The 27,988-nt window shown below is 36.7% G+C and overlaps 1 protein-coding gene across 2 annotated transcripts; it reads left to right on the forward strand.

Annotated features, from left to right (window-relative positions):
* Positions 1–6,946: 6,946 nt before the first annotated feature.
* LOC129569246 (ras guanine nucleotide exchange factor B-like) lies at positions 6,947–27,865 on the forward strand. 2 transcript variants are annotated; one of them, XM_055447920.1, is made up of 13 exons: positions 6,947–8,520; positions 8,602–8,900; positions 10,137–10,735; positions 11,348–11,503; positions 12,021–12,183; positions 17,243–17,426; positions 21,987–22,097; positions 22,276–22,347; positions 22,433–22,461; positions 23,942–24,033; positions 24,296–24,589; positions 25,014–25,226; positions 25,435–27,865. In XM_055447920.1, the coding sequence occupies exons 1-12, from the start codon at positions 8,333–8,335 to the stop codon at positions 25,179–25,181; spliced, it is 2,355 nt and encodes a 784-aa protein (XP_055303895.1). In that variant the 5' UTR covers positions 6,947–8,332; the 3' UTR covers positions 25,182–25,226; positions 25,435–27,865. The 2 variants fall into 2 exon arrangements, with proteins under 2 accessions (XP_055303895.1, XP_055303904.1); XM_055447929.1 differs by having other exon boundaries at positions 10,437–10,735.
* The last annotated feature ends 123 nt before the right edge of the window (positions 27,866–27,988 follow it).

Below are 27,988 nucleotides of genomic sequence, written 5' to 3' on the forward strand. Positions count from 1 at the left end.
ATTATCAATTAACATGCATTAAAAAATTACGGTGATTTTCTGTTCAGTCAGTTAGTGTTTTTTCAGTGTCAGTGTACAAAAAGTTTGTGATGATTTCAAAAAGTGATTCCACAGAAAGTCATTAGGTTTTGAAAAAAACCCAAACGCTCGAAAAGCGAATTCAAATGGAAAATGGAATAGTTTCTAGAAATTACGAACTCATATTAAAGTCAATTCTATGAACCAAGATGAAAGGCAAAAATGCCAATTTTAATTACAGATTCCGGAAAATCCTTATTTTTCTGAAATAAAGGTGTGATTGTTATCTTTTCCGAAAACTCCATGAATACGTCCATTTTACAATAATTTCAACCATTTTTACCGCCCCATTCAGCGATAAATTTATATAAAATGAATTAACGGCAAAAAAGGCTGAATCAATGGCTGTTGGATTGAACATTTGAGTGCTCTCATCGCTGAATACATCAGCATGTTTTTGTGTGAGCTGTTGAACTAGAGCGAGTGATTTTTTGTTGTTGTTGCTCCACTATCAACCAACACACTTTCACAGAAATTTAATAAATAAATCACCGAAAACCTACTGAAATATTCAATGACGATCAAAATGGTGTACACGAGGCCATATAGAAGTTGTAAGACCTACAAAACAGGGGAGCCGCAAAGTTTTTGCTCATACTCAGTTTGAATTGGTAGATTTTTGCATTGATTACATCTTTTCTTCACCAAAAATTCCTAACGACTTACGATCTAAATGAAACTTAAATCACAAATTGCATACGCTTACGGGAATTTTTGTTTATTGTCGAAGCCATAGAAACAGGGTGTTTGAATTGCTTTTTGCATATTTTATGAAAATGACATTATGTGAATGCGCTCTTGTCGTTGAGCGAACGCGCTCACACATACACAACCCACAGCACTAATCGCATGTGAGATTGTTAAACGGCCTGACTTGGCATAGTATATTGGCCAATTGATAGTTCATTAAACCAGAATGACGGTTGTTTTCGTTTCCCACAGTTGTTTTGGTTCTCGGTTCACTGTGTCGCAACGCAACTGGAAATAAATTTATTGGAAAAACCTTTTTGCATATTTTCTTAATCCCTTGTTGGACATGGTTGGTGTATGTATATGTCATGGGCTGGATAGATATAAAAACCCAGCTAATGTGTATGGTTTTATGCCTTGTATGGTTAGCACATATATTCGACACGCTAAATGTATGTTTTTTCGCTTCGCTAACATAAATCGATACCTTGTTTATGTCTGCTTGACTTGCTTGTAAACATCGCATACTCTATTCTCCGCACGAAGAATTAATTTTCGAACCGCACCAAACCGAACGCTGGTTGACATATAATACGTTGCTTTTTGAGTTTTATAAATCCATATCGAACCAAGAAAAGGAAGAAGAAGAAGAAGGTATGGTTATGGATTCCATTTTCTACGCTTTTTTTTCGTCATTTTCTTTTTCCTCTTCGACATTTTCCCATCGACTGAGTTTTATTTTATGTACATTTGCACTCTGGCTGTGACATTTTTTGGATTATTTTTGTGAAGACAATAAATGGGTGTTTATCCATTTATTTCGCCGGTTGATCGTCCTTTATTGACCCAAGACTCACTTAGAGATTCGGTTACATAGAAACGCTGGTATCACATTTTTTACTTTTCCCTTACTTTAACCTTCAACCCCGAAACATAATTGAGCATCGTAAAAGCATACCAAATAAAAACACATCTTCCCCAAAGAGATAACGCGAACGCGCTTGTCCAACGTAGTTGTGCCACAACCAAAAACTTCCACCAATAAAAACATTTCTCTTGTGCTCTTTTGAAGAAGAAACACAAAATGCCAATGGCTTGAACTTTGACATAAGTTGGTTCTCCGCTTAGTGCCCGAGTTAATAGAAGTCTTTGATACTTATCCTAGATTCAACATTACGAAAGATAAGTTTTTTTTTCTCTCCCACGTGATGTGTCAAAAATCATTTTGCGTGTTGTTGTGTGCAATTATTTGTCATGTGTTTGTATATAAAATGAAGTCGATTCAATTTAACGTACCCGAATCGTTTTTTCTTTCGTGCTGTACAGATGGAACAAAAGACTAAATGTCATCATGTCGTTTCGAGCAATCAGGACAAAATTCGTAGCGAATATTTGCATGCAATCTTGTTTGAATTGCGTGCGCCGCCAAATGCTGAACAAAAAGCTTTTCCCGGCTTGTAATTGGAAACTTTTTGATATCGAGTGATTATTATTTAAGCAAATCTACATTATATAAAATTCGTGCTAATTAGATACGAAAATGAGTTGACAGGTAACGGAATAATTTGCGTGTGTGTGCCCTGTGCTCGCGGGCAAAAGCTCAACCTAACGGAAACTGTTTCCATGTCGATAAGAGTGAAAACAATAAAAGTAATTTCCCATTTTATTGCTGATGTGTTCATGTCGTTTGCTTTTAAAACCCGTTGAATGCCATTCAACAGTGGGGTTTGTCATCAATTTAAGGTATATAGCACACAATCGCGTATCGTCAAACATAATAACATAAAGACAATGGAAAAACGCGGAAAATGAAAATACGCACACACGAGAACGCATATGGTGTATGAGATAAGCATGAAATTCTAGCAGAATTCATATTTGCGATATTTCATTATTGATACTTTACAACTGCGTCCTACTTGTTTGTTTGTTTGCTTGTTTGAGAGAGAGAAAAAACAAAGCATCTTGTATTTCAAATGCGCGCTCAACGCACCCAGAATGACAAGCAGAAAACCGATGCTTTTTCATTTATTTATATCAACGTCAGTGTTCATCATATATTATATAAGACCTAGCTGGTGGTGAAATTGGTGTATGTGGTGTGCGTGCGTATGTTTTTAAAGGTGTTCTAGCAAAAGACGTCAGACATCAAGTGCCAAGTATAATTTTACCATCTCCATTATCTGCAGAGAAATATCTCGATCAAATAACAATTAATTTCATTAGAGAAGATTAAAGAACGCAGAAAGGTAATCCACTTGGTTACGTTTTTCAATTCGAAGCATAAATGATTCGGACTCTCAATGACACCCAATCATGGTGAATTTTTAGATGTACGAAATAATCAAAAACTTGGACGAAATCGTTCTAGAACATTCTGTTTTCACCCACCATAACCCAATCACGCTTATATTAAGCAATGGTGATATTAATATACAATATATATTACCATGGCTTCAGAATGACCTCAACGCTGCTCCTCACCATGATTCACCGGGAATCGAAACCACCAAAAACGAAGTACTTTCTGTGAACGAGTTCAAAAACTATTATAGTTATGATTTATGCGTATACCGATGCTAGAAACCATAAAATCAACCCGTAAAGAGCAATCTCATTGGCCGGAAAGTGTACAGTATTTTCCGCATTTCATCCGAATATAAGTGAGCATTCCGATATGCTGGCTGCCTCAAGTGGTTGCACTCTTCAATTCAACAACATGAACTGAACTGTGAACGAATTCCATGCTACTATTATATATCACTCTCTATACTGCTGTGTTTTTATTTAATAACTTTCAAGCACACATTCAAGTATTCTCAGTGGACATTTCATACTTGTCTACGCTTTAGAGTCATAGTTTATAAGGAATATGAGGCGAATAAACTTTCATTATTGATAAAGAACAGCCACGGCGAAGGTGACGATCACGATGACGACGACAACGACAAAAAATGCAAACAATTCAAATTTAATTCAATTAAGTCGATTTCATGATACTACACATTTTCCCAACTGGACGGCATCGCCAACTTTTTCGCATTCGCACGAATACACTAGATAATCGAAATGGCGTTTGGAGTGGCAATTTCGCATAGAAGAATTTAAATTTTTCATTAGAAACCTTTTTTTCAATGACCGACCAAAAAGTGAGTGGTTTCACTAACCGAGGTAGCTCGTTACTGTTAAATCGCACAACATCTCGGCAAATGTTGCAGTGGATATCTCTAAGGGGAAATCATAATTATTCACAACCTGTGAGTATTTGAATTAATTTTAATTCTTCAAACACTCTCGATGGTATCGTTTTCTCACACAGATAACGCGTCCAGTTCATAACGAAGAGTAGCTAAAATTTGCGTACATATAGCGTATGTATGCGCTATGAACAGACTGTTGCATATTCCCAAGTGGAACATTTCCCGATGAAACATAGTCTCGATTAATTCCAATGTAATCAAATTCTCATCAACTTTTCAATCATTTTATGACTTTGCGCGGAAAAGTTTCAATTTCATCGGCTTAAAGTAGTGTTGGCCGTCGAACACTTTCGAACGCTTGTTCGTTCGTTTGACATGGTTTTAAAAAAAGGTTTTGTTCGTTCGTTCGTTCGACATTCATTTTGTTCGATGTTCAAAATTTTTTCACATTACAAAATTCGATGTATTGATCAAATTTCTAATGTAATCGTTACACCTCATGCTTTTATTAGATTTTATTATAATTTTTCATAGTAATACCAAGTTTATTCGGGAGATTTTGAAATAAAAAAAAAAACTTTTTTCGGACCGAACATCGAACAAAATGAATGTCGAACGAACGAACGAACAAAAAATATTCTTTTTTAAATTGTCGAACGAACGAACGAACGTTCGAAGCCATCACTAGCTTAAAGTTCATTTTTCTTAATTAATCCAATTGGCTTGATCGTCTGGTGATTGATTCATTGGAAATATTTTATAAACAGAAGAATACTTTTACACATGGGACAATATCGATACCACAACGACGATGCGCATACCCGTAGCAACAGTTGTCTACAGATTGCATAACTAATCGCTTCGAATAGCAAACGGAAATGTTTCGACATGAATGTCGGTGGCCATTTAGACCAGCTGGAAAAATGATTAGACAAACGAAACGACCCCGAATAATAACGGCAACATTGCTCGCAGCAATAATATATTTTCATTGCTGAAAACACGATCCAAGACGAGATGTGAATTGAAAAGAAGCAAAAAGAATGGAGTGTTAGATCTCGAGATGGATTACCAATGAATTCTCTATTCTTCGCACTCGTACACCCTACTGTGTTGGTTTTTCTTTGTTAATATCAGTATTGTTACGTGTTCCTGCCGGTTAGTTGACATGTCTGCTGTCCTCCTTTCATTCGAGCACAAATACAATCTGACAAGAAAAGACAACATTGATGACCATAAATGACCGTTTTTGGTGTTTTTATTAGAACCGAAACTGCCGGCGTTTGTCTCTCTGTATTGATGTCAGTACATTTGAAATCCACTCTAATTAGATCAAAATATTATATACAGTGTGAGCTGTGAGCCGTGAGCCGTGAGCCGTGAGCCGTGAGCCGTGAGCTCCCAAGTGTTTTCGATGTCTATATATGTTTCGATGTCTATACATGTTTCGATGTTTCGGTTTAGTCCGGTTTGGCTGCTCCCTTCGGCCGCCTTGTATGGAACGCGGTATGTGTGTGTACTTTTTTATCGTTCAAAACATTGGCACACAAGTGAAGAGAGCAAAACTTTCACCGTGTGGTGAATCGTGCGTGTGGTATATGGTTCAAAAGGATAGCACAGCAAAGGATAGCACAGCACATCACACTTTCAAAGCTGCATCCTAATACGATGTGGCATTTCCGTTTGCATAAATTTCGAATTTTATAAGCATTCAACACTAAGTTAGTGAGTGAATTTATTGCGAGGCTGAAATACCTGGCCAACCAAAGATCAATTACGCACTATGCGTCCATTGGGATGCCCGGAATCTATACGTCTACGAAGTTCGTGAGATTCGGCCTTTTTCAATCAATATAATTCGCCAACAACATAAATCTGTGGAAAGTATTTCAGTGAGAAGAAAAAACTTGGAAGCTTGGTTACCTTGTGCATTCATCCACGATGTTCAATCGAAATTCCGGGCATTCCTTGTACATGTACGAACTTCTGCTTCAGTGAATAAATTGGAAGCAAGAAAGAGAGGTAAAAATCAACTCTCCTATTCACTTTGAATTTGACAACTGATATTGAGCGCAAACACCACCTAGATAATCTAAGGCTTATGACAATACAATCAAGTAAACTCTCCGTTCTGTCAAACGTCATACTGAAGACAACAGACATCATGAATTCGCCATCGGTTCTTTAGATGGCGCTTCGGTCAACCGAGTTCCAACTGAATACATGAATCAGTATACGAAGTATTCCACTGTTGGTAAAAATAATGGAATGAGACCATCTCTACCTGGAAAAAAAGTGAGTTGAACTTTTTGGATCTTCGTGTTTTCTTTTTTTCAATCAAATACTGTGGAATGAGCCTACTGTATGAGTCCTGGCTGAAAACCGATTTTTCTTCGTTAAAACTTTTTATTCGTGAAACATTCAATTGTGATTTTGTCGTTAAATTCCGTATCGTACGGAATACGTGCGATTCGCATGCATGACGATGTATGTTCGTAAGCTGTATGCACACCTCGGAAATAATTTTAACGACAATACTTACGGAACGAACTCATGATTGCCGCGCATAAAATGAATGAACGAATGTGTATATTTTCCAGCAAACGTTATTTCATGTACGTTTTACGCGAAGCTGTAAAATGTATAAGTTAAAATTATAAATACGTTCTACGATATGAAATACTTGACGGTGGCAGTGCACCGCGTGCGTTTCCGTGCAAACTTAAAACAAGTTTCTAAATTAAAATGAAAACATTTGGAACAATTCCGCACGAGTTTATATCCCATTCTTTCCATTGCAGTGAATTTGCAGCAACAATTTAGAAACAATAAACGTTTTGCTTTTGAAAGGTATATTTGCCTGGTTTACCATCAATAGCAACGGTGGCTATAGTGAAATGATACTGTGCTGCTGTGGAAAAAAAAGGTTAGTTGTCGTGTGCATTGTGCCAGTGTGACTTCATGTGATGCAAATGGTATCAAAGCCAACGATTCACATATCCAACGTAATCGGGTTCTATGTAAAAAGGACTTTTATTTTTTCTGCCACCCAACTTTTGCAATATTGGACGAACTTGGTATCCAGAATTATTTCAAACGAATCTATTGAACATAGTCATTTCCATCGAACAGAATATTGATTTACCTTCAAAGAAGGGAAAAAATACGCAGAAAATTCCGTTACGATGAACATGAACTACAGAATACACCAGAAAAACAGCTACAATTCAGATTGATTTCATCTAATTTGTTTTACAATTCCACAGCCAAAAGCCAAAGTACAAACATTTCATTGGATTATTCTGAATACGGATTTTTTTTTTCTCGACGAATTTCGAATATTGTTTCCATAACGAAATTTCACTGATTCAATTCGTTTTCATTTCAACGCGCGCATGTATTTCCTTTTAAAAAATAATAATGATCGATGGAATTCGTACGGTTGGCAAAAATATGCGGTTTGCCATATATTTTGCAAGGCAATAACACAAATTTCATTTCGTCGACGCTTTAGCAAGCAAACATTTTCCAAATGAAAATTTAGTGAACGCGATGATTTTGTGTTCCATGTTTGTGCAAAAGATGAGAGCTGCGCCACGATTCTGACTGGTGAAATGTAAAATGACTTTTGTGTATGTTTTTTTTTCTGCATATTTATGATATATGCGACTAAAGCGAGAGTATCATTTGAGCAGAGAAAGATATAAAAAGGAAGTGGGATGGAAAAAGATAACTCATGACTTATGATACAAAAACAGCTGCAAGGTTTTTCCCTCCATCCAGAATCATATCTCAACGATTTATGTCTTGTGTCTGTGTATATTTCTACTGTGCACAGCGAATGAATATAAAATGTATATTTATGGTAGTACATTAAAGCCTATTCAACTAGTTGAAATCATTAACATAAGCAATGACACGATTTATTCGGTGAACGTATCGCCGTGGCAAAAACTCATGCAGACTACGCAATTATAACGAGGCGAACGAGGAGTGTGTTTAACCAAAATCCCATAATATATTACATTACACTTTTCGGTATATATATATTCCAATGACTTTACAAGTTTTCAAGTAACTCTGAACATCGTGAAAACGTAATTTTCAGAGTGCGCGCACTTTATGCAGAAAGCAGTAAAAAAAAGTGCAAGTTGGCGTAACGAACTGCATTTTCATTATGATTGATGTTGCATTTATGATTTCTGGAAACCTCCACAACTCATTAACTTTTTTCGTAATAAACTTTTTATATTAGAACGAAACTGGATCTGTTCACATTCAACGCTGTGGTCAAAATAAGTTAAATATAATTAGGTGGCGGTAAAAACGTAAGTGATACGTTGAAGGCGAAGTTATTTGCGTCAATGGCTTGTAGTCGATCACCACCGCCAAGTCCTCGCGCACCAAAAATTCAACAGCAAAGTTGGGACGACTGTGCAACACCATCAGTCGATCTGTTCGACCCGAGAAAAACGGCGCGCGATTCACCGAAATCGAGAAACAGCTTAAACGCATCGTCACAAGATTCAAATGATTCGCCAAAGTCATATCGGTAATTTTGTCGCACAAACATTTTCTCAGCTCTTTTCATTTCGACTGCAAAGTGTGTTTTTCCCAATTTTTTTTCTCGCAGAGATCAAAAGAGCCCGAAATCACCACAGAAATTCACTTATGGCACTAAAGCAACGGACACACCATCCTACTTTGATGAAATGCAGCATTTTAGCCTTGAAGAGCCACCACGTAGTCCGAAAATTACGTATTCAACACCGTCGCCCACATCTAGCAAAATGGCTTGCGTCGCTGATATGCCGGGAAATACATCACCATCAAGCGGTTACTTCGAGCAACGAAGCCCCAAATATTTAACGCATCAATCATCACCACGGAAATTTGTATTCGACGCGGTAAGCCCGCGACGTGAATCCATCGGTAAGCTGATGTTTCTAGTGAAACCAAAACACAAAAACACAAAATTGAAAGAGCACGAGATTAGAAAAAAAAAAACTTCCTTTCGTAGAGTAATCAAAATGAATCCGTAGATTTCATTAATTATAATTTTCAATTCTCATTTTCTGTTTGTTCGTTCGTTTTTCTGCGCTTGTTCTTGTATTTTTGTGGAAATTTAATGATTGCTTGGTAAATATTTGAAAGCGCTGAAATCATTTGGCAATATTCATGGAGCGAAAACCTCAATGTCACTCATTAAATGCGATACTGACTATCATAATGTAGCGTCTATCGTCGACGGTGGCAGCGACAGCCGTGGCGTGGATGAATATTCCAAAATTGAGAATGTGTAGGCAGACTACTGCGATTGGAAATGAAACTTTTATAATGTCACTTTCATTTTAGATATGTGTACACTTAAATTTAACCGCTTCAAGTAATATGCGTAGTTATATAGCTTACCAAAATATGTATAAACACAAACCTCAATAGTATATTGCCGAGCAAAATCTGATTAGACATATAGCCATAGCCATAAACATCCGTAGCGCGACTCTATTGGGCTCTCTAAAAAAAACAGCGCACCCTTTTGGGGATCTATAGTTTTTTATGCAGAAAGTTGGCATTACTGCATCAGAATAAATTGGATTTAAATATGATTTCGCAATATTTCACAATTTCGCAATATGTTGTCATCAATATGGAATGTTGTGAAATCATATGACAACAACAAAACGTGTCCATAATTATAACAGCGATGACATTAACCACAGACATTTTTATGAGTTTTATAGAGAAAAAATATGAGCTGAATTAAATTTTAATTTTGCAATCATTCAAAATATTTTAAAATATGAATCTAACGGCATGCATGCCCCCAAAATAATGTTTAAAAAAAAAACTACGAATTAGAAAATAAACAGAATATTTCAGAAAAATTATTTTCTTTGATGTTGGCAATGCGCGTCAATGTCACATCCCAAGTAACGAAACATGTCAAATTACTATGTATTATATGTGTTGCCATTGGTTCGCATGTATTACTTGGGTTTCAATGATAAAATGTCCAAAAGGGGGCGCGTATGTGTTTTGTTTTCATGCAAAATCCCATATAGTGTCACGCTTCGTAAACATCGCATAAAAACCACCATCATCTAAGATCCGCTAAAATGTTTTCATTTCGCTTTTGGTTTTCTGTTTCTCTTCTTCATCTCTCAGCTAGTAGTTCGGGATTTAGTGTAGCCACACCAAATGACACCGTTGACATGCATGAATTTGAAACAACATCCCCAATCAATTCACCGTATCGATTCCCATCATCGATGACACACTCGATAAAACTTAAGCGCCAATCATCATTGCACTATAAACGAACGCAGCAATACCATCATCAACCACCACAGCACGAACTAATGCATAAACAGCACCCAAACAAACATTCACCATCAAATTTTGATCTGATAAAACAATCGTCCGAACCATTGCATTCATCAACGCCGCATTCAACTCTTATTACAGATTCGTTGATGTATTCTAGCAATGGACTCAAACAGCAGCACCAACAGCAGCAGCAACAGCAGCAGCAGCAATCGTTTTCTTCGTCATCGCCACAGCAACAACAGCAACAGCAGCAGCAGCAGCAGCAACAGCAGCAGCAGCAGCGAAGACAATCAATATCGTATGAGGCAGCATCGGAAACAAGTGCGGCGACCACGGCACTATGCGGCGAAAGCACCACTACCACTGATACCAGCCGTCAAAGTAGCTCTGATTGGCGCTGTCAAGCCATGAATATTACTTCTAATCCAAGCTATCAGGTGAACCCAACATAGACTCCCTCTCATTTCTCTGTCAATGTCATCACGTTCGCTAGCTCATTCGCGCAACCAACCCACCCCCGCTCAATATTCATTTTCATTTAATTGCACTTATTGTTTGAACAAAAGAAATGTAATTAAAAATTTATGTAACAAATTACCATTCCCGTTTCAACTGCTATTCTCCATCTTTCTGGCACTCTCGCTGCCTGTGTGCAATGCAACGCGACGCGAAAAGCGAAAAAGACAAGAAAATAAATATGCAGACACACTGTTCACTCCTCATATTCCACAATAGATGAATGAAACCCCGACAGCTTTACAGTTTGTCAGTATATATGTATGTGTATTATTTTTCTCTCCCTCCCTCTCTTTGCATCAATGATTGCGAATTGCTTTCATACTGAGAGATAAGCAATGTATATATTTCCATTAAATATCCATTTTCCTGACGTACACATGCTCCATCGTTCGTTCGTTTTCCTCGTTCGTTTGCCAGCACGCTAGCATAATTTTCTGTATGTTTTTAAAGCAGAATTGTGATAAATCGCGTATGCGATACTCGCTTTCTCTTTATCTCTCTCTTCACCTGCTCCTTCTCCACTTGTGTAGGCCTTGCATACGTCGCATTCAACGCTGGATCGTACATGCTCAGATAGTGTGATGTCTTTGTATTGTCGAAAATCAACAAGTGACCTGACTGCCGTAACTGAAGGCAACGCCGGAGCACCTGTAGCATCGCATCATCGACGTCGTGGCAGTTCAAAAGTAAGGCCCACATTTGTTTTATTCACTCTTTTATTCGTATTTCATTCGATGAATGACGTAGAAAAAGCGTACAAACGTACGAATATAAGAGCAAATTAGCCATAAAGGATAAACGATACACAGGCACACGCCGACAATGTTTGTATAGTATGTAATATGCTTTTATTCCACATGGGAGAAAAACCATACATCCGTAATGCATTGAACGCGTGTGCGCGCGTGGTTTTTACTGTCGTTGTCATTGAAAAAATAGATATTATTGCCTTTGATGTACATGTGAATGGCAATTGTGATTCATTCGGTATATTCAGAGAAAATAGCCGAATGAATCCGTACACAGCCACATAAACACGTTCATTAAATGCCAATGAGGAAAATAATTGAAAATAATTTCATTTAAGACTACGTTTACACAGGAGATACAGATACAGAAACTGTCTTCGAATTTCATTTAATCCGACGAATCATGTTTCATTTTTCATATATTCGGAATGATGTATATATATTTTGTGTATAGGGTGGACTGGCATTCTTAGCAAACCGTCGCAATTCACGTGATTCCATCAAAAGTGGTGCGTCGAATTCATCATTATTCTCAAATGAAGATGTTGGACCGTTAGCATTTCAAACATCGGCACGAGGACGTCAACGGCGCACTTCAAATTTTCTCGAATTACCAGGTAAATTAATAATTACATCTTAACTCATTCGATTAGCACCGATTAAACCTATTTACATCACCACCACCATCGTCAACATCACCCTTCATCTCATCATCACCCTTATTCTCGAAGGGAAAACTCTTACTTCTCTTAGTTGTGCATCATCGCCAACACTTTGATGATACAGACTAACCAATCAGATTTCAATGGATAATTCAATTTTTTTTGGAAAGTAAATTGAACCCGTGAGCATAAAAACAACGTATTGACTCTTCGCCGATGAATACGAAACGCAAAAAAATCGCCGAACAAAGTGAAACACCAATCTGTTATTGGATCAATATGAAGCATGAAATCGTTGGCTACTATTTTATTCACGTTGCGCTTTGTTTCGAAGCGCGGCAAGTGTTTCATTTTGTTCCAGTAACCGAACGTTGTATCACTTTGTTCGGCGACGCGCTCAATGTACTGTTTTGGAAAAATATGCATGATTTGATATAGTTTTGACTCCATTGGTATGATGATTCATTTTAACACAACACCCATTCTATTTCGCTCACACTTACGTGCACTTTAACGTTGCTGAAACATGTACGTTCTTGTTTCTTTACTGCGCACATCTTTTTCTCTTTCAACAGTAAAGCAGACTACTTTGTTATACGGGTAAAAATTGCACGTAAGTGTGAGCGAAATAGAATGGGTGTTATGCGTCCGTGTTTTGGCCATGTATAGATTTCACTATATAAACCAATGTATTCACAGCAGCGTGAACCCGCGTTCCGAGGATTTCATACAAACTTCCCATGTAGACGATCCGAAATAGGCAACAGTCGAAAAAAAAAGTTTAAATTTTTTTTCGATTTTCATATAGTATTTTTTTCTGCTCTATTGGTGTTATCGGCACATCGAAATTCGCGCTCCTTATCAGTTAATTTTCACTTCATAGACAAATCACGACCAAAACCACCATTAAAATGAATCATCATACCAATGGACTCAAAAGTGTATCAAACATTTTTGTTTCAATTAAAGTGAAACACAATTTCTATAGTCAGCCGATATTTCACGATTCACTTTCAAGCGAACAGAATTTATGTTGCACTCGCACAAAACTGTATCAAATCATGCATATTTTTTCAAAACAGTACATTGAGCGCGTCGCCGAACAAAGTGATACAACGTTCTGTTACTGGAACAAAATGAAACACTTGCCGCGCTTCGAAACAAAGCGCAACGTAAATAAAATAGTGGCCAACGATTTCATGTTTCATATTGATCCAATAACAGATTGGTGTTTCACTTTGTTCGGCGATTTTTTTGCGTTTCGTATTCATCGGCGAAGAGTCAATACGTTGTTTTTATGCTCACGGGTTCAATTACAAAAATGTTTGCGTCGTTTTGATTCCATCCAATTCTGCGATGCGAAAGTTTATTATGCAATACTTAATATACACATTGCGTCCATCTCGACCCATCATCAGCAGCATCATCATCAACAAGTGCAGAGAGAGTTGGATATTTTCGAGTTTTCTGCCATGGAATTGGAAACGGAAATTGCATTCCGACTTTTTGACCTCATTTCCTTTCTCATGCTGAATTAATATCTTCCGCATCAAAGTGAAGCGTGTGCTCTCTGTTTTTTCTCCGCTTCGTTCTCTCTTCTTTTTCGTCACGCTCTCTTTAACATTGCCAAGAAGAGAAAAATGCACGACAATTGACGTTTAAGACCGCTTACTCTATAGCATCAACATGATTGCGGCCCAACCATTTTATGCAAATATATAACCACGGAAAAACAAAAATTAGCTTGCGTGCGATCCCATCGCTAGAATTCTACATAAATTGGTTTAAAAATAGTATTCTTCTGCTCTTTGTAGAATGCAGGAGAGAAAATTTGTCACGCAGACATGTAAAAACGACCTCTTTCGCTCTATTCCCCGAAACCACGCACTGAGCCTTGAGATCTGCTCATTTGATGTAAAATTCTCTCGTTCAAGGAGAGAAAAACAACGGATTTTTTTTATTAACATGAAATGTGCCATTACATTTATATTACCACTATTCGATGCGAAATACGCCAAATTCCACGATTGACATTCTTGTGATGCAAATAGCTGAATAATTTCAAACATATTTTCAATGTTTGTGCAGCAACAGTGGATTGTTGTGCGCTGTAAAAAGTTCGGTGAAATTGAAAATTCTTTCGTGCAATATGCGCTCAAAGTGTGGCGAGCTAGTCCACAAATACACAGAAAGGGAGAAAGAGACACACACAAAGTATATTTATTTTAAATGAATGAAAGTCGTACGTAAGCATGTAATTTTTTGTTCTATTGTTGTTTGTTATCGTGTTCGAAAGTTGTTTAACGAATTCGGTGGGATTGAAATGAGCATCAACATCGCCCCATATACATTTTCGCTTTATGTACCAATTTGTATACGACACAGTCTCAGCTCAATGTTGGATGATATAACAAATACACAACACCGACCCCATGAACTCGCAAAGTAGGTGGCGGCTATTTGTCTGTTTGCAAAAATGCCCTTTGTTTTTATTTGTTTCTTTTTTTTGACAATTTTTTCTCCATTTTGTTCTTTAATATTGAAAGTTTCAATGCGAAACAAGCAAAAAAATGATATGAAAAAAAAAAACAGAGTGTATGTTGGTGCACTAGTAAGCTATGATCGGCATTTGTGTTATTCATATATTGCGTCTCACAAATGCACTTAAAAAAAGGTACGTCGAAAAAGCTCCATTTGCCTGGAAAATTATATGAGCGTTCGACATTGAACTGTTTGAGTGATGCGACCTGTAATCAAGCGAGCGAGTGAGCGCCCAGGAAAGATGGTTCACAAGAATTGCCGCAATAAAATAGGAAAAATGCTGATAGCAAGAACACGCGCGATTTTTTCTCACTCTCCCTCGAACGCTTTTGGCATTGTTCAGCGTGGGCACAGAAAGGAATTTGCATTAGTGAAAATAAACGTTTTTTGTTGTTCTTTTATTTACTTTGAGTCATAGGGGTATTGCAACGACCATAAAGTATATATATTTCATCAAGTTTATCAAGCTCTTTTTCCAAGTTTATGCATAGTGTCGAACTTATGTTCAAGCTCTACCATCTAAATGTACAGTAAAATAATTTACGGGCACGACGTAAGATGGCGTTTTTTCTGGTCAAAAAAGTTGCAATATCCCTTTGCTTTGAGTTTTGTTGCTTTTATTCCCCTCTCCCTTCTGTTCCATCCGTTTTTTTTTTTTTTGCACAGTCGTTGCGTGTACGGTGTTAGAGAGATGGTGAGGTGCTGAGCTGGTATCGAATCAAAACAAAAGCGAAACAAATTATTTGGGAATCAAGTGAGAAGCAGAGAAAAAAAAACAGAATGATACGCACGCCGTGACTGAATATTAATGAAAGCCATAAATCACTGGAAAAATGATTGAAACGGAGAATGGCGGAAAGTTGATGCTATGCATATTATTGTTGTTGCTATTATTATTCGGATAAAGCATCTGCCGTATTTTCAATTTTAAAAGCGAAGCGAAGCAAATTGAAGCACAAACAAACTTTCCTCCGTCTCTAATAAATCGATGGGCTTCTGTGCCGATTATTGCCAAATATATTTCAGATCATTCGATGCTCGCCAACGTTTACATGAAAAACACGAGAAATTAAAACATTTTAACAAACTGTCTACAAAATTCAAAAGAAGATTGGAACAAAGTTTCTATTTCTTTCTTCGGTTCGGCCATACGGTATTTCGGAGATATCGTGTCTATGTTTTTATTGTTAGTTGTTCGAAACATGTCTGTGATGAAAAGCTTTCTTCTTGCGTGTGTCTTACCATTCGATACACCATTCCCAGTGATTCGAACAAAACGTTTTGTTTTTATTCACCGTAAAAAAGGGGGAGCGAAGGATTAACTGTGCGAAATGTGAGTGGGGTTGTTTTTTCCCTTCATCGCTGTTGTAAAACATTGCTTTCGGTCGAATGTTGAAAAACCGCGCGCACGCTATGAATACTCAGCAGAGATCAATAAATCATTTTTAAGCTTTTCGAAACTCATTCATCGTGCGCAATGGTGTGTGAATCGAAGGCAGATGTGTCATGGGGACTATACACAAGACGATGCGCATTTGCGAAACATTACAAAGCATTTTCTATCGAAAGCGAAGCAAAACGATTCAACGAAGTGCGGATTTATTGTATTGTGAATATTGTGGAGTGTGAATCGGATTAACGATATACAAGAATATATATATCGCAATAAATCATCGCATCAACGAATGTCTGGCACGGAATACCACATGCTCAAAAAGGGAAATATGCTACTCAAACAACGCAGATATTGTAATATTTGACGTGTATATTGTGTTCACTCGATTCTGATTGTCTGCAATCCTCTGTCTGTTTGAACAATTGAGCATAATTGAGGCTGTGAGAATGAACATTCTGAAACGCATCAAGAAAAAAAATTCGCAAAAATGAATCATGAGTTCTGAATATGCAAAAGTGAAACATGAATTTACATGGGCAGCATAGGAGGTTCATGGTTCACTTTTGCGTATTCAGAACTCATGATTCACTTTTGCGAATTTTTTTTTTTCTTGTAGCGCTTCAGAATGTTTATTCCTGTATTGCCATTTTCATTCTCACAGCCTCAATTCTCCATTTAGTTTACCGAGAACGAAAAAAGGCAACGAATCTTGAAAGTTGCTATGTAACAGTAATTCTACATGAAAATGCATACTAAACGCTGTAATCCCTACTTGTTCCGCCGTCTACTGCCTCTTTATGCCAGTTTATTCGAGTTTTCCACAGTTGCTTCTCTTCGGCGTCTGCGAAGGTGAAATTAACGCATCAAATTTCAAATTTTCATTTTACGAAGTAACTTCTGCTAACACTTGTCCAGCTTTCATGCTATAAACGATATTTCGAGCAGACGCTTTCCATTATTACCGTCGCAAATGTACGATTGAAATGCAAAACGAATTACCCTTTACACGAATTAATTAGACCTTTAAACTTGCCTTGAAATGATAATAATGAATGTCGTTAATTTTCTATTTTGCAGTTCCGGATCACCAACGGCCTCGGGTTTGCTCTTTGCCAGATCGACCATATAATCCTCGTCAAAGTGACGATTTGTATCGCTTGCGCACATTCTCCATCAGCAAGGGAACCGTTGTCAATTGTGGTGATTCAATAATATCACGTCGGTCTCGCAGTAACACCAGCGTCAATTCGACAACTAGTCGGTGAGTCAAACTCAGTCGCATTTACATCAATTTCAATAGGGAAAGGGGGAGGAAAAGCGAAGCGGCGACTATAAGAATGTGATGTTGTCTTATCCAATGCCTTATCCCAAAATGATAAAAGCTTTCCGGACATCCAAAATGCTCACTACTTGAAAATCTGAATATGCAACAGGAAAACCTTCATCCTCAGATTCATCCTATGTCAATATTTGCTCATACACACACAGAGAGAGCAACAGAGCTCAATCTGGAAATAATTTATGCAAAATGAATGACGTTTAAGAATTTTCGTGAACATTTCGAAAGATTTTTAGTATATTTGAGTCTACCTGAAATCGAAGCAAAACGGAAATAACATGAGATAAATAAAATTCAAGTTTCATCGTCGCACACAGGGCTGGAATTCTATGACATTCCACCAAAATCGTTCGGAATTATTTTTTTCATACGTAAGACTATATTGGAGTGAAAGAGAGCGATTCCACTGATTTTCATTTTTCTACCGGAATTATTCCGATAACTCAAGGAAGGGTGATTGTTATCGCAATAATTTGGCTGGGATAATGAAAATTAGTGGAATATCTCTCTTTCACTCCAATATAGTCTTACGTACGAAAAAAATAATTCCGAACGATTTTGGTGGAATGTCATAGAATTCCAGCCCAGCTCAAAACTGTAACTTATGCAATAAGATATGTATTTGCGAGAGAAATGTTAGCAAATAGCAAAAACAATCGGATGTTAAATGCTGATGTTGACCTTTCTCCTTCCTCTATTTCTCTCTCTCTCTCTCTCTCTCTCTCTCGACGGGAGGGATAAAATGATTGAATTTGAGAACGATGTCAAATATTAAGTGGTGCTTAGAAAACACATATATAATTTATGATGTTGTGAACAGCGTTACTATTATATTTACTTTAATCGACGATGTGATGACATTTATTGACCAAGTGACCATTGAATACTACACAATGGCCATAATGGGCTACATAGCTTACAAAGTGCTGGTCATTAAAACGCATTTTGTATTTATTTCAACAAAAAAAAAGAAAGAAACGGTTTACAAGGACCAAAGAGCACTCGATTTGAGGAAGCATCCGAAGCGAACATAACAACTTTGGTAGTGCTATAACAAATGAAAACTCTCATCTACTAACAACTGCTGCGTGACAATTCCGTCGTAATTTTCCCTTTCGTTTGTTTGTTGCTCTTTTTTATCTACTTTTATCCATCTTTACCAGTCTCATCTAATGAGCGTTAGATCCGTCCAATGGATTACAATGGAGTAGAAAATGAGGGGACCACCATTTAATGAGAGGTTAACTGCTCTCTCTCTCTCTCTCTCTCTCTCTCTCTCTCTCTCTCTCTCTCTTTCTCTTTATATAGAACTAGTATAGAATAAAATAAATTTCGAGGCAACTTTCACTAATGTGCAATTTTAATGAAGACACCAATTACATATCCTTGTTGGTTAATGGTTGTATCACCCGACAATCATACTCAAACGTTGTCTCGCATTTGATAATAACAATAACATCAACAAAATTGGGTCATTTTTGACCTAGAACAAAATTTGTGTTTATGTGGCAGTGGCATTGACGCGCTCAATGGTTTGTTGAATCAGTTTTCGTTGACAGTTTACAAATTTATTGAAATAACGTAAGCACCCAACTTCAAACCCTAGAGATTTACATTGTACGTTTCTCCAACGATAAAATACAATTAAGCTGAATCGACGATAAAATGTGCAAACATTAACGAACATTAGGATAAAAATTGATCATTGTCTTTAAGCTTGAAAATATAAATACATATATTATTATATGGGATTTGTTGAAGCGCCGCAAGTAATAATATGCAAAGCTCTTTCTTCTCTCTCTATCTCTGCTCTCCCCTCCCAATGTCTTGATGTTTCTATAGAAATATGAAATCTTGCCACATGTTGTTGAATATTATGTTGAATGTCAACTGAGGACTAGAACAAAAGACAGAAGAAAACATCGAATTTTCTTGTAATTACCACAAAGAATATGAATTTTCAACGTAATAACATCAGCACACCCCGTTTTATGCAGAGCAGTACGCTGTTTCAAAATAGGTTTTCGTCTTCTTTCAAAGGGAACAAAGAGAAAAGGCGAACGAGAGTCTTGATTTGTCAATTTCTTTGAAATAAAATGATGCTCGTAAAACGAAGGTAATATGTATTACGAAGAGAACACACTTTGGATTCCATTGTTTCTCGTTGAAATTCTATGTTGCAATTTTTTTTTGTCTCTTTTGGCGTATAAATTATTGTGCTATTATCTGATTAATCGAAGTCATGAACGAAAATCTCTCGAAATCAATATGGTTACCGCTTTCAGTGCGCAGGAAAAAAAAAACCATTTCGCAAGATTTCGAAATAATGAGCTAAATGGAATACTGTTTATGCAAAATTAATGATAGTAAATTTTTCATTTCGATATTTTTGTCGTATATTCCAACTCGAAAATCATTTGTTGTGTGTCGTTGCCACAGCCACCGTCTACGCCGTTTTTCACCAATAGATCCATATTCATCAACAACATGCCCCGTTTATGCCTGAAAGGAGCTCATTAATTCTATGCTTTTCTTGTCACATCGAAAATGTATAGAAGCATGCAAATTCCCGAGTTTACTGTGTTTTCTTTTTGTGTTTGTGTTCTGTTCGAAGGGCAAAATGAGCGTTGAGTTTTTCTTCTGCGTATATTCTTTTGTAGAAGCAAATTCTTGTTCGGAATGTCGGACGTTTTATAAAGAAACTTTTTCGAGGCTGGATAATTTTTCTGAAGGGTTTTTCGCCTTTTTTCTCTTTATATGATTCGGGTTTTGAATGTGATCACGAAGAGGATGGCCTTTTTCCCGTTTCTCTTCCTTTGCTTTCTTCCACTTGGACGTCGTTTAAGTTTGCCATAATTACACGAACTTAAACACAAAGTAGAACTTGAACTTCAAGCGATTAATGAAAAGCATTCCAAAGATTCCTTGCAATTCACTCACGTTGGCAAACGACATACACGTCGTTTTTCAAACAATTGTTTAATTCACAACATATTTTATGCCATGCAATTGAATCTTTCGCGTAAATTTGAAATACGTTCCACTCTCAAGTGGCGCTCTTCTCATATTCTCGGCGGAAATTCTTTATTCGTTTCACCTTTTTTTTCCACGAAAATTGAAGAAAAATAGGGCATTCTTCATGCTTTTTCTTTGTTGTAGTTGTTATTGATGTTTTGCCGCGGTGAATAAAATAATGGTTGTCCCTATCGCATCCCTTATTATTTAGAAAAAATGACTGTATAACCCACATAACCATAAAATACAAAGTGGCTTAAGCAAAATGAAACACGCTTGAATTTAGCGCGTTGATGGTTTCATCGGTTAATTTCCCTCCCGCCACCGTTTCTTTCCACATTCTTCTGTTTTTTTTCTTCTTTACTCGGTTGTTCAGTTCTGAAGAAAACAGCAACGATATAACGCCCATGAAAAATCGTAAACAATGTATCCGAGAATCGTGCTCAGTTTGTGCATGAGCGAAAGAGCAAAAAAAAAGAACTTGGAAAAGCAAAACACTTAGTAGATAGCATCCAAACGATCCAATGACACACAATATATAACCAAACTGGCAAAGAATCCATATCTTAACGTTACTCTCATTAATAAAATATCCATAGTAATAATGATAGCGGAAGCTTTTTGGATGCCGCCTCATGGAATTTGATTATTTATTGCCATTTTTTTTCACATAAACACGACAGTTCGACTACATTGACGACACGCGCCAATGTATCATTTTAATGTAGTATGTATATGAATCAGAGAGGGCTGATGAATATCAAGAAGAATTCTGAAAACCGAAAAAGTTATTGAAACACCATAAAACCGAAGCTCTGGCACACTTCTTCCTCTCTGACTTATTTTTTGTTGTTGTTGTTTATTGCAAGTTGATTAAATTCCATCACAATTTCGGTGATAAATTAGCAACAGAAGAAGCGCATGGAATGAATATGCCAACCTCCTACATTATTGATCCAATAATCAAGCGTTATACACAATATAAGAATGGCAGGAGTTCATTTTTGCACGTTGTTTTTGCTTCGATACAGAATTAGCTTCGTTCGCTTCGAAGGTGGTTGCTAGCAATCGCTCAAAGAAGTTTGATCAACATGTTTGTTGTACAAACAAAGCGAATACAAATCGATTTTCCGTTCCAATAAACGGAAAAAATGTTGGAGCGAGAAGAGAAGCAAACACAAGGGAAAAAAGATACGCACAGCTTCAAAACATTTGTTTTGGTATCGTCGGACAATAATTCAAAATCCACTCGAACAAAGACAGATGAAGAGGAAGGAAGAGAAAGATAGAGAAAAAAAAAACTCGTGTATGAAAAGCGGATTAGATGTGTATATTGTGCGTCGATAGCTGTTGATTTGATATATTGATTATTCTCTTTCACGGCCAATTAATTATCAAATAATATAATTAGTTAATTGGTTTGGTTCGTTAAACATGGCTACGAATATATACGGAATTGTATTGCAGAGCAAGTGAACGATCACCATTTGAAGGGTCTTGCTGCGGAAAAGGATATACGACGGTAGATTCGCTGCCACCGTCGCCAACCGAAAGTGGAGACATCCCACCGCCACCAAGGTATTATTATTTATTTGTCGCTTCTTTTGTCAAATCAATTTGTATTGATCCACACCTGTAGTATTTGTCAAATTACATTGAGCCGACCTAGAATACAGTGGCTGCAAGTCATAGCTCTCATTTTTTTATGTCTGCGTATTCTTTTTATGCGTATTTGTTCATTCTTTCCTTATCACAGATATCGTGTGGTGCTTTTTGGGGATGCTGGGACAGGTAAAACGGCTTTGGTCTCACAATTCATGACGTCCGAGTAAGTAGCTGCAAGTCATAGCTCTCGTTTTTTATGTCTACATATTTTTTTTATGCGTGTTTTGTTCATTCTTTCCTTATCACAGATATATGCACACATACGACGCAAGCCTGGGTAAGTTCAAAGAATGACCGCTGTTTTTTTTTCCTTTTAAATTTTCCGTTTGAAGTTTCTTTGACCTCGTAAACAAGCATCTCTTTCAAGTATACATAACATTGGATGATAATGATATAGAATGTTTTCGGATTTTCATATCGGATTTTCTCTGTATTCGTGCCATTCAAATTAACTATCATCATCTTGGTGCACCTGAGATCAATTCACAACGGCTAAGCAGTTTCCATACACGTATGCACGCACATAAACACAAAAGATCAGGCTATTCTTATATTATCGAGTTAAATCCCTTTTGGTCATGCTGCAGAATATGATGTAGGTAATCAATTATACGCAAGAGAGAAAAAAAATAATCATATGTCTGAATCAGTTGACTGTCGGATAACATATTAGCCCGATCACGTACAATACACTAAACCCCGGCATTAGCCATGACAACGGAAAGGTGATGGCATATGATGTTGCCACACCATTTATGTCCATATATTATTATCATCCGCTTTGATACAATAGAGACACAGCTTGTGCTACGGCTAACGACATAATTCTATATTCGTTAAACGCATCTGACTCGGGATACATGTACGATGCCGCACATTATAGTTTTCTTCAAAATGAACACATGACACCAACGCGATGACAATGAAATAATGCGTTGTATTTTTGGACGAGTCGCGCACATTGGTTTATTATGTCGAAATAATGCTGATTCTATTACCGATAAATCAATTAAATTGGACGATGTATGTGCATTGTGCACTGTACATGGTGGCTGCTAGTCAGATGGAGGAGAAAGTTGCTTCAATCAGAATTTTGCCAACAAGTAATCTGATCTGCCGGTTTTTTCCCTATTCGGCCGGGCTTTCAATGATAAATATGAAGTAGGTTGTTGGTCGATATTTCCGAGAATAATTCGATTGACTTCGATCGAATTGGCTGCGAAACAATAACAGTCTCGATGAAATATGAGAATTTAGGAGCATCGCATCTCGTTTATTCCACGACGACTATTTCTTCCAAAAACTTGATTGGAATATTCCATTTGAAATCTGTCATAAACATAAATGTAACTAGAAGAGATTATAGACTTGAAGAGAAATAAAATCAAGAATTCCATGCGAATGACTTTTCTCATTACAACGCAGTTTCTTATCTAATATTGGAAAGTGTGTTCAAATTAATAAATTTAGAAAAGCGTTTCGGATTTTGAGTGGGATTCGTCTCGGAGAGAAACGTTCGTGATTTTTCTTCGAGTTTGTATTTTTTGCAGTGGAAATGCGGCATTATTTCTTGATAAAAAAATAAGAAAAAAAATTGAAAAAGTAATTCAATACATAACGAATACAAATCCAGATGTCAAGAGATGCTAGCTTAGTCGTACTTTTCAATTTGAACGAACTTACGTCATTATTATTTATTCTATTGTTCTCTTTCTTTTTCTGTCCCACTTGTCTATTGGGTCCTCGACGGCGTACAGACGATGAATTCGGCGAAAAGACTGTTTCCATATTACTGGATGGCGAGGAAAGTGAAATCGTTTTCATAGACCATCCAAGCTCGGAAATGAGTGTAAGTTTCCTCGTCTTCCTTTTCATTCATTTTGCTTACCGTTTTTGTATTTCTTCCATCCTATTTTGCGCGTTGCTAAAACGATCAATGCACGGTTTCAATTCGAAACATTTTGCATGACGAATGAGTTGTACGGAGTGGATGCGAACAAAGTAAATCCAATCAGTCAAAAGCTGAGTGGAAGAAAAACACACACACACACACACATATTCTTATCAGATTTCGATTTTCTTCTTCAAATTGCTCTGCTTATTTGCTACAGGTGGAAAATTCACTGTCAACTTACGAACCACATGCATGTGTTATAGTTTACGCTATAACACAACGCTCGTCATTTCAACAGGCTGAAAATATAGTAAAGTACTTGTGGCGCGAGAATGTTACAAAGGAAAAAGCGGTGATTCTCGTTGGTAACAAGGCCGATTTGGCACGTTCACGTGTTATACCAACGGCAGAAGGTAAGGTATTAGCCAAGTCCATCGATGCAAAATTTATTGAAACATCAAGCGGAATCCAGCACAACGTAGACGAATTACTCGTAGGCATTTTGAAACAGGTAAGGGAGCCAACCCACACAACACACACACACACACATACACACACAATTTTTCAACATTTGTATATTGAATATGTATCATTGGGTATGTGAATGTGATGCGTACACCATTATCCAATTTTATATGATTGAACATCTTTTGGAATTATCGGTTCGCTGTTGTGAGCTGGGCTCAAGGTCGATACATACATCGAGTTGTAATATCCGACCATCGACACATTGCATACATGCTCTTAACGTCTTCGAAACAAGCTTGAATACATTTATTCTCTGCATCATCACCGTGTTTTTTTTTTTGTTTTTCTTCATGCCGTATATTACCAGCTCTTTTTCTCGCACTTTTCACTGCTTTCGTGATTTGCTCAGTCTATAAAAAGAATCGTTCATTTCAAAATATTATATTCGTCTCGTTTGCATCACGCAGATTCGCCTAAAAGAGACACGTGACAAAAAAGCTGCCGCTCAAAATGCCATGAAAATGCGTAGCTCGCGTACACACATATCACTTCATTTGGCTAAAGAAATTTTACAGAAAATCTGTCTCAGTGACATCACCAAATCGAGGAGCTGTGAAAATCTGCATGTGCTGTAAGGCCGCCAACATCCCTGGGAACTGTCTACGCAGTTGGGAGCTTGTGTATGTATTTTGTATCTTCTTTTACTACTCGTTTTTCATCCTTTGAAAATGGTACACAAAGAGACACGAACATAAACAGTACCGAGGACATAAAGGCTGCCTGTACAGATGTTGCATGTAGAACAAAAAAGTCAACTTGCATATTTGTCGTCAAATGAATGGAAGAAGTATAGCTAAATATTAATTTTTTTCCTCATGTAAACCCTAGATTAACACGTTCCACCGCCAGCTATGCATACGGAAATGTATGTGTTGCGTCATTTCGAACTGACAAACTGATAGCATTTCGACTGAATCGCCCTTTTCAACATGCAGCTATCAGAAACCAAAATAAACACTTTTAGACAAAATGTCAATAAATAGTTAATGGTTTTTATAAATGTTTGATATGCGTGTTTATTATTAAAGAAAAAAAAATAAGCTTAGAAAGAAGAGTGACTCAAATTCTATGTGTGTTTTTCTTTTTTTTTTTATTAAAAATAAAACCAAAGTGGTAAACAATTTTGAAAATGGAAATGAGCACTTTTTATATCAAATCGATGCATTTTTACCTCGATGGTGCACACTATAAAGCGAATAAAGCAACTCAGCGCAAAATTAATGATAAACTATTCATCAAGTCAAGTGATTCTAAAATGTATTGAATGTGTTTTTTCAATGCAAGTAGTTAAGTTCAAAGTGATTACAAAGTATATACCTAGAGAGAGAGAGAGAGAGAGAGAAAGAGAGATAGAGAGAGAGAGAGAAGAGAGAAAAGTCATATATGTATTTTATTGATCTATTTTTTTCAATAAAACACCGTCGAGTAGTGAATACTTTAAAGTGGAAGAGAGTCAGCAATTCGATTCAATTTCGAAAAGAATGAGGAAATATCAATTTGAAGTATTAGTTGAAGATTGAACGGATGTTCATATAGAATAGTGGCACGTGCCACGTGAATTGCCTTGCATCGGCATATCTCTGCACAAATGTATACAGCATTCAATTTTCATTTTGATGAAAAACCATTTCGCCATAAACATTTCATATGATATCGGCATTTATCGAATCGAACATATTATTTTCCCCGAAAACTATACAGTGCTCGTTGTTATTATCATTTTCCCAGAAGAAAACTTTACCATTCAACGAGTTCACGTTTGCTTCCAAGTTCAGTCGATCTGTACACTTAACATGCAATCACACTTACATATCTCAATACAGGATTACCGGGAAAATGTTTCTCTGCGAATCATTTTGGGTCCTTAAACATTGCAACAAGGAATTTTCAAACATCGAGACAATATATTAACACAAGTGTATTCTATTTCTGTGAAAAGTTTCTCATTTCAAATCAATTATTATCGTTCGATGCTACTTGTTCGTAAGAAACTTAAACTATTTGGAATAAATCGTGAGACATTGATTATGGATGCGTTGAACAAACAAAGTTTAGATTATTTGAATTGAAAGCATGCATTTGACCATTGAAAAAAGTATCATTGCTTATTGCTTCTCCCTTGTCAAACAATAGTAACAAACAAATAGAATAGAAAAAATGGTTTCCCGATTGTGCTGCAGCCATCGGCCTAAGCTAGTTAATTTTGATCAAAGTTACACACTCGAGTGTTTACTATCCACATTTGGAACATTTGCAAACACATTCAGCAGTTTTCATTTTTCCAGTGTTTTTTCTGTGTGTGTGTGTGTGTGTGTGTATGGTTCGGAATGGACATTGGTTGAGATGGAAAATCCAGTGCTTTAATTAAGGAAATATTTTAGGCATCGGATAGTAATAAGAATAGTATTGACAACAATCTATTTATTCAATTATTCATTAGGTCAGCAAGATATTTGTAATTATTACGGAAAGCGAATGAAGCAAAAAAAAAGATAAACAAAATCCACATCAAGTAAGGTATCAATCAATCAAGAATATCATGTTTGTAGACGTGAATGGAAACAGCCTATCAAAAATTCCAATCAACAGCTTTGGTGTCATATTAACATTTTGGTTGGGTTTTTGTGGTACGCCATTCATCGATGAATACCTCGTGCATCGGATGAGATAACATTAGCCGTAGCAAACATAATTCGAATAAATTGATGTGAAATTTTTTGAACGGTTTTTGTGTAATTATGAAGAACTCATGGTGAGTGAGAGTGAGCAAGAGAGCTAGATGGGAGTGCGTTAACCGACAACTATTGATTAGATTAGAGAAACAGGGAAATTCACTCTATTGTTACTCTGTTGTGATAAAAACCAAAATTCAGATGAGAGATGATTTTTTGTTGGTATCGTGACTGCTATAAATGGGAGAAAAAAAAAGACAATCATACTAAATGGAGCGAATGGTTGGAATATGTGTTGATTTATTAATTCAATTATTATGGTTTATCAATAGTAATAATAAATGCAGTGGCTAAGTCAGAATAAAATATGTATATTTAAACATATTTCAACTATATCATTGTTTTTTGTTTTCGATGTGTTCGAATCTCTACTGAAAAAGACAAAAACAAACATCTAGTGAGTAAAAGCTAATTTTAAGAAATTGAAGAATGTCAAAAATTATCAAATATTTCTTTTCAAATCAATGTTTTGTTGTCAACATTCATCAATGAGAGAAAATGAATAAAAAAAAAATGCTACAAACAAATTGACAATGCATTTTGATTTTCACCTGTTTAGCTTGACGATGATGGTACTCAGTGGGCTGTCACTCCATCTAGCGTAGGTCAGTGGAGTGAGAAGGTTTAAAACATTTCAACGTTTCATTTGT

The sequence above is a fragment of the Sitodiplosis mosellana genome, unplaced genomic scaffold (assembly GCF_009176505.1).
Source record: "Sitodiplosis mosellana isolate CC-2019 unplaced genomic scaffold, AAFC_SMos_1.0 Smas_scaffold_1, whole genome shotgun sequence".
Lineage (NCBI taxonomy): Eukaryota > Metazoa > Arthropoda > Insecta > Diptera > Cecidomyiidae > Sitodiplosis > Sitodiplosis mosellana.